The 8,500-nt window shown below is 34.5% G+C and overlaps 1 protein-coding gene, 1 long non-coding RNA gene and 1 other non-coding gene across 3 annotated transcripts; all 3 read right to left on the bottom strand.

Moving 5' to 3' along the window:
* Window positions 1-263: 263 nt before the first annotated feature.
* Window positions 264-2,307, bottom strand: LOC110792899 (uncharacterized). Its single transcript, XR_002534533.2, has 2 exons — window positions 2,167-2,307; window positions 264-744 (listed from the first exon to the last, which is right to left on the bottom strand). It is a non-coding gene; the product is annotated as an uncharacterized lncRNA (long non-coding RNA).
* Window positions 2,308-4,075: 1,768 nt separating this feature from the next.
* TRNAS-UGA (transfer RNA serine (anticodon UGA)) lies at window positions 4,076-4,157 on the bottom strand. The gene has a single exon. It is a non-coding gene; the product is annotated as a tRNA-Ser (tRNA).
* Window positions 4,158-4,598: 441 nt separating this feature from the next.
* LOC110793549 (uncharacterized) lies at window positions 4,599-7,265 on the bottom strand. Its single transcript, XM_021998434.2, has 2 exons — window positions 7,008-7,265; window positions 4,599-5,463 (listed from the first exon to the last, which is right to left on the bottom strand). The coding sequence occupies exon 2, from the start codon at window positions 5,434-5,436 to the stop codon at window positions 5,122-5,124; it is 315 nt and encodes a 104-aa protein (XP_021854126.1). The 5' UTR covers window positions 5,437-5,463; window positions 7,008-7,265; the 3' UTR covers window positions 4,599-5,121.
* Between the last annotated feature and the right edge of the window lie 1,235 nt (window positions 7,266-8,500).

Here is an 8,500-nt window from a genome sequence, read left to right on the forward strand (position 1 = left end):
ATTTTTCACAAGTTAAAAGGGCATGCAACACAATAGCTCATTTAGTAGCAAGGTGGGATACTAATGGTAACTCGATCTGAATATGTTTGTATTGGTATATTTCCTCAAAGTATAACAACTTTGGCGGAAATTGATTTTAGTTAATAAATGCCCGAGCTATTTTCCCCTTAAAAAAAAAATTATACAGTAAGTTGTGATTTTACCTGATAAATAATTGAATCTAAATCTTAATATACTTAAAATATTATAGCGGAGTACGTACGTAGGACATTTAGAGGGGGGGGGGGGGGTGTTTTATTAATCAACAACAAAAGAAAGTACGTACAACATACAATCATAATAGATCGATCCTTAGCAATCAAACGAGCATCGACCCTCTCAACATAAACATAAACACAAACACAAACACAAACACAAACGCAAAGACAACCTAGCTAACTAGCTTAGGCGCGCGCACGGTGATCGCTGAAACGGAACGGCGATACGAGCGAGCTTACGAACAAATGCCAACGGGAAAAGGCGGGATGCAAATAGTGCCGCCACAACAATCACCAACGAAAACACCACATTGTCCTCCTCTCTTTACGCACTTAAGTGTCTCTTTTGCAAACCCAAATTCCTTGATAATGGCCTTTTCTTGATTAATGTTGTTATAATAAGCATTAATAATTTGCTCCTTTACAACTTCTTGTATTATGGCTTGAGTAACATCATCATCTGTCTCACTATTGCCCAACGTAGGAGCTGCATGTACGTACGTATGCATGCATAATTAGTTTTATCCAACAATTTTATCAATAATATACGAGTTAATATAATGCAATATTCCAATAATGGAAAATGATAAAGGCCGGTCGCAATAACATGCGACCTTTAAGCCGTGTCACAATGATGACATGGCATACATATGTGTCATGATTTAAATTGGAATCTAAAATATTTAACTTATACTTCCTCCGTTCCTAAATAGTTGCACCGTTTTGACTTTGGATACTATTCACTTGTCTTGCTTTGACCTCACTTTTCTACTAATAAATAAAATTAAAAATTATTAAACAAAGTATTATTAGGTTTGTCTTAATATATATTTTAAATATATCAACTTTTTATAATTTTTACTAATACATACTTATAAGTATTGATGGTCAAAGTTATGCGTTGGCAAACGTGAAAGTCAAAACGGTGCAACTATTTAGGAACGGAGGAAGTATATCCTATTATACATGTTTAAAATAAAGTTAGGAAAGTCTTAATATTCTAATTTGTTTCTTTTTTTATATCGATTACCTTATTTACATATTTTCATAGTAAACATTTTGCATTGATAGTAAAAATATTATGATGACTCATAGCCTACGTGGCGCCTATATGTACCAATTAAACTCCGACACGTAAGATTGCGACAACTAAATGTTGTCGCAACTTGCGACCTTTATCATCACCCTCCAATAATTTGCAACAATTTTATCAATAATAGGCATGCAATATTCCAATATTAATTAATTCCAAATTATCAATTATCATTTTTGTTAAAATGATTTTAAAATATCAAGTGTTTTTCTAGTCTTCTAGAGGAATTGAATTTACTACAAATCAGCAGTATACATAATACTTACTATACCCCTATGCAAAACACTTTATATTATAATAACACGTACTAGCTCTGTTTCAAAACGATCTTTACAGTTACTATTTGCACGGATCCCAATGTAATATTAACTACTAATATATCCAATTTCGTATGTGAAAAAATTATAAAAATTTGATATTATGAAAATAAATCCCGAGACTAATCTAACAAGATCTTACATGTAACGTTTTGATGTATATAATGGTGAGAAGTTACGGTCAAAGTTTTTATACTTTTGACACATTTTCCAAAGCGTAAACAACTTAATTTCTGAAACGGAGGTAGTACTAAAGAATGCAAAATTGCGGAACATATCTTTTTTAACATATTAATTAGTTTTTATTTTCACCTTATAAATGGATTGTTACTTTGGTTTTTGAATTGTGTATGACTTATACTACTTATTTCTTTTTGTGCAATACAATTACATAATATTTTTCAACCACCATTTTATAATTCTTGTATTCGCTCCGTACTAGGAGTGATAAGAGTGATAAGATATTGAACGGCCTAAATAATCTAAGAAAGACGATTACTTGAAATAGTCAGCAACAGAAATGCTAAGAGAGCCAACTTAGAACAAGATGAATGCTTCTCCATGCTCATTTTTTTTTTTGCACTGTACTTAATTATTCAGAAAATTTTAAGTTTTTTCTAGTAAAATATGGATGAAAACCTTGACTGTGAATGTCTTCTATTTATATTGTTCATCATTAATTGAACATTAAATTAAATTAAACTTCCCACCTAACTACTATTTAGTATCAATTAATTATTATTTTTATTGGTAGATAATAAAAATTGATTTTTGATATTTTGAAAAGTAGCCACTGACACTAATATAATATGGAGTAACTTTTATATATATATATATATATATATATATATATATATATATATATATATATATGCACAAAGTCAAATTGGAACAACAATCACACATCCGCGAAGAGTTTAAACCAAGATTTTGAGATGGGCGCTAAGGTATGATGTCGCTTATGCGAATCTTTCGGACCCAAGTGCGTTAGCGCAACTCTCCAAAAGCTTCGCTCTAATCCTCTGAGTTACATGCCCCACCCCGCCTCTAGCTCGCGTGGTTCACCAAATCATCGGTTCCACCGACACAATCACACATCTAATTTACTTAGAGCATATTACATACACTCGGGTACAGTGGCGCCAAGGAAGGGGGGGGGGGTTGGGGTGGGCCATGTCCCCCCCCCCTATGGTTCTGTTTAGCTGGGTTTGTATTGAGGATAGATAGATTAGTGTTTTCTAGTTCACCAAATCACCGGTTCCACCGACACAATCACACATCTAATTTACTAAGAGCATATTACATGCACCCGGGTACAGTGGCGGAACCAGGGGTTGGGGTGGGCCATGTCCCGCCCCCCCCCCCCCCCCCCCTATGGTTCTGTTTAGTTATTAAATGTTGCAAGAAACTTTACAAAAGTATGGTAGCTGGGTTGGTATTGAGGATAGATAGATTAGTGTTTTCTATCTGTTGTGCTGCGTTCGAACCCTCCACCTCACAGTTAACATCTTTCTCTTTTTTAAATTGGTCTTTCTTTTTGTGTCTGCTATTTATGTCGTTCATTTCTTGCTTTTTACGGAATACTACGTAACAAACTTCTTCTATTAATGTGTTTGTTTTTTCCTTTTACATAAAGATACGTTTGATTCCTAATTTTTCATATTATTATCATAAAATGTTCCAAGGTATTGAATGATTTATTATCTTCTCGAATTATTTATAAAAGAGTACATAGTATATTTCAATTATGTTTATATTTAAAAAGGAATAGGTGTCTTGGTAGACTATCCGGTCAAATATTTTAGCCAGACCAGTTAGTTTTTACATTGCTCAACTTCATTTTATTATTAACTTAACTAGATCTAAATTCACACGATTCGTAATGTCTTTTAAGTTAAAAAACATGTACTGTATAATATGGAATAAGTCGATTATGAGTGATTTAAATTGGCCCCCCAACTAACAAATCCTGGTTACGCCACTGCACGGTGAACCTTCTCACATTTTCGACTTACATATAAAGAGAAAATACCGTAAGGACCACCAATGATCATAAAAATACGCATGGGTGTACGGTACATTCGGATACACCTAATAATTTTCACAATTTACTGATTCACGTGAATCACATTGCCTGTTTGTACTGTTTTACGTGATTAATTTGATAACAACTTGGCAAAATAAATAGATTTCAAAAAAGGGTCCTATATGTCTATAACTACACAACCCTAACTACTCCGTACTTATTAACGTAGGCCCTTCTTAAATACGGAGTAAATATGAAGACACATTGAAAAGAAAAAAACACAAAGAGGGAAATTGTAAAAAAATGGGGGAAATATAATGCTTACCTCTTTAGTCGGATAAACAACAGCAACAAAAGAGAGGCAATAGTAGAAAAACATAAGCGTCAACAGCAGGGTTCGAACCTGCGCGGGCAAAGCCCAACAGATTTCAAGTCTGTCTCCTTAACCACTCGGACATATTGACATTTGTGTTGTTAAATCGCAATCGTTTTTATTTGTCCACAAAACTGAATGTCACATGCTGCTTTCCGTATTGTATAACAAGCAGAAGGAATCTGGTATTGCATCAACCAGATGATTCAGATCTGGACTTGCCAAAGATGGGTAAATCCGTACAGACATGACACGGACACGTGTTTTCGTATTAGTTCACATCAGTTAAGGAACTAAAAAATAAAATACAATTACAAATTCAGAAAACATTGTATAAGTTCAGATAAATTCAGGTAAAAAACCATGCTACAAGCCTACGAAGTACGTAGCATTGTTTACTATACTGACCGGAATATTTCCTTCTCGTGTTATGCTTCATTAGGTTTGCTCATATTTGCAAACTCAACAACAACAACAACAACAACAACAACAAAAACAAAAACAAAAACAAAAACAACAACAATGCAACTAGTTTATTCTCCAAGAGAACACAAGAGACACGCTCGTTAATTTTATTGTATGTTTATGCATTCATATAAAATCAGATGACAAATTACAGTCATTGCCATGACTTCAACACATCTACATTCTGAAATTGGTAACGCAAAAGCTCATAAAAAGCTACCAAAAATCCAACTAACAATCTTTTGGACTATACTACAAGAAGACAAAACCCTCTCGGGATACAATAATATTGAAGTGCCAAAATCAATGCAATCACTCGAGTTAACTGCTAGCAAAAATGACAGTCTCCAAGCAAATTAGTGGGAGCTTCACAGCTTTTTCGCCATTTCAAACAGTCGGCAAAAAATGCCATGTATGTAAGATTCGGACCTGTGTTTACATATATAAGTTGGCATAAACGAACCAATTACTCATCCAGAAAACCAAAACTTTGTCTTCTTTCCCTTTTTCCGAATTCAACCAAGGCATTGCTATCTAGATTAAATTCACAAAATTGCTCCTTGAAGTTGATAAGCAATCTCAACGAACGATTACTTGGGTGGTTTATCCAATTTAGGGGGTACAGAAGAACTGCTACTAGTAGACTCCTCGGCTTGAGCTAGTTGACGCAAACGCTCTTGAAGAACTCGGACTCTGTCCTCAGTCTTTCGGAGCTTCCTCCATCTGTATGCGAACCAAAGCCCTAATCCACCATAAACAACCGTATATGATGCCCACACATAAGGGTAGGTTTCAGCATGCTGTCTCAGCTCGTGATACTTTGCTTCAACTTTTTCTACAAACCCAACATCCGGATTGTCACCATTGGTTTGTTCAGTGCCTTCTGCCTTTTGTTCAGTAGCCATTTTCAGTCTCTATACCCTTCTTAAAAGCTGAAGACAACAAAATGAAAATTCATGAAAATTCTTGGGGGTTGCAGACTGCGCTAAACATTCGACTTCAAAAAACAGCAAAACAGAAGTAAATAATCACAACAATGGGGAAACTGGATTCACTTGAAAAGAATGAAAGAACTTCTGATAAGTTGATGACTGTTGTTTGATTCTGAATTGAGCTACTTTGTATAACAAACATCTAAAGTTACAGACATAACCCAAGTACCCAACAAAGGTACATCAGAGGATAAAGGAGCTGCATTCTCTTCCTTTTCCCTTCCTTATCGGCTGTGCAATTTATCTTTCCTCTTCTAACGTAACTAATTATCCAAAATTAAATGACCCACGTGTATGGAATGAACTAAGATTAGTAAAAATATAAACAATGCTAAGACAAGAAATGTAGTAAAAACATAGAACTGGTCAGTGACAAATCTGACAATTGACAAATATCTGCACCTCTGTTACCCGCACTCTTCATTTTACCTCAAATATCCTCGACACCAGGACATGGTATGAACACTTCAACACTTCATTTTGGACCAAAATCATGCAATTTTTTCACAAAATAGCCGTGGAGGACACTTGGACACATGGGTATCCGAGTCCAGGTAACATAGATCTGCACCTAATTTAAACTTTATGAACCAGAATGCTAATTCTATAGTTTTAAATTGATAATGAAATCTTCAAAACCTAGTTCAAATGTGAGTTGAAGTTCGACCCTTCAAACGTTTGCTTCAGCTTTTGAGGATACTAGGATGCATACAGTATGCAGAACATAAGATTGATGATGGAAGAGAAAGAGACAAAAGCTAGAGCAAAAATGGAGTAGAGATTGAGGGAAGCAAGGAGTGGATCACACTATGAAAAGAAATGCAATTACAACCCACAATCTATGTTACTTGGACTCGGCTACAAGTATCCGGTAAAGGTACTCGTGCAATTGGCCATCCGAGTGTAATACCAACTACGAACACGAGTATTTGAGGTCAAATGTAGAGTCGGAGTAACATAGCCCTTAATTTCAAGTTCCTAATCCATTTTCAATGATTAGCCGGATTTCAGTCTCTTAACCCAACATAAATCACTATTCTATAACATTTCGCAATCGAATAAAATTCTCACTCACATTATCTCTAATTATAAATTTAGTTGCATTCAAACTATGAAAAAAATGACGAATCATCAACCAGAAACCAAATAAGTGAAATAATCAAATAACAAATGTAACAATGAGCAACTTCTCAAAAAATTAAGCAATATGACAAATTAAATTCGATCATTGTCATCATTCACATAATCCTCGTTCTTCGAGCACAATCTAACTGCTCCAGATCACAAATTATGATCAAATTAATGCCTCGACTCTATACAAAAACACTGATTACCGACGAACAATCAATGTCCAGATAAATCTGAAGGTAACGGATAAAATTGAAGAAACTCAAACAAATTGAAGTGAAAAATTGCAACATATCAGTAATTCTGAAACAAATCTTTGAAATGAAAATATACAACCCGGCTACAGGAGTACTCACCGGTTGTCCGGCTGCCGCGGCGGCGGGATTCCGGCGGATAAAATGTGGGGATCGCGGTTTCCACTCCGATTGTCCCTTGCTAAGTGTCCAGCGGCGAAGGCAGAGAGAACTTGGAGGAGAGAGAAAGGGGCGGAAGAAGGTGGAAGATCGGACTTCAAAGGTCGAAGGTGCCAAGGCCAGGGTGGTCGCGTGAGAAAGGGGTTAGGTTTTTAGGGGGGTTTTGGGGGGGCATTGTGAGTCTGTGACAACATATTTTAGTCGTATAATGTATAATTTTAGACATCTTTAAGGATTATAGATTTATGGTGGAAAAAGAAAAAAGAAATTTCGATTAAAAAAAATAAAAAAATCTGTAATTTGGAAAATATTATCCCTAATATTTTACTCCGTAATTCTTAGCTTAACCCAAAATTCCTATTTTCCCACTTTTATTAGGGATAAAATTGTAAAAGTTTGGTATCAATGACCATTTATACGTGTGTTGTCTAATCTTTTATTTTACTTGATTTTAACGCATTTTCTTTTTCTATAAAAAGCACTATGGATTTGTTACCACTTTATTATTCCTCTAGTATGGACAAAGTGTGTGGCATCCTTTACCTCTTGTGACTCTAAATTTCTCACCAAGCCCTCAAGTGTAATAAAATAGAAACCGTGATCATTTTATTGATCGGTATTTGTCGACAAATTGATGACGAGTAAGAGTAAAACTAAGTTATTAGAGCATAATTGCAAAGGTATCACTATTTTTTCACGTGCAAGTTACATAATTTCTAGTAATTTACTTGACTTTAGCACCATTTTTTCTTTCTATAATAAGCATTCTGGATTTGTTACTACTTTATTCCTCTAGGATGGTATGTGAGAACCCCTTGTCTTTCGTGACTTTAAAATTCTCACTAAGGGTAATAGACTAGAAATTTGTTGATAAACCGATAACGAGTAAGAATAAAACTAAGTTATTTAAAGTTAATGTTATTCTAATTTGTTTTATATAAAAGTAAACTGTAATGTATTAAGAAAATGGTTTTGTATAAGAATTAGCATGTTTGAGAAAATTCAACTCTGGTTCAACCATCTAAGAATCTAAGATCTATAAGTAACTTAACATGAACAATATATTTCAAGCCCAATAACTATACTATAAGCCAATCTCAAAACAATATAGCATGTAGAGTTTGTAGCACGTTGACCATCATTTGATCTTTGTGACACGACACTAGAGTCAAGACATATTAAATTACAGTTTTATTTTAGACTGTTTGAAATATTACTATGTCTCTGCTAAATATTTATAAATATACTAATTTGAGATTTTTGATGTTTCAAAACCTATGTTTTTATCATTTTTTATTTTTATTAATATTCGATATATCAGAAGATCACACTTATTAGACGGTCCGATAGGAGAAATTGTGCAAAGAAAAATAATGAACAAAAAGGCCAGGCGTATGGGCTTTTGAAGGGGAAAGCCCTTAAAACATAAATCCGAA

This window comes from Spinacia oleracea, chromosome 1 (genome assembly GCF_020520425.1).
Source record: "Spinacia oleracea cultivar Varoflay chromosome 1, BTI_SOV_V1, whole genome shotgun sequence".
In the NCBI taxonomy this organism is placed as follows: domain Eukaryota; kingdom Viridiplantae; phylum Streptophyta; class Magnoliopsida; order Caryophyllales; family Amaranthaceae; genus Spinacia; species Spinacia oleracea.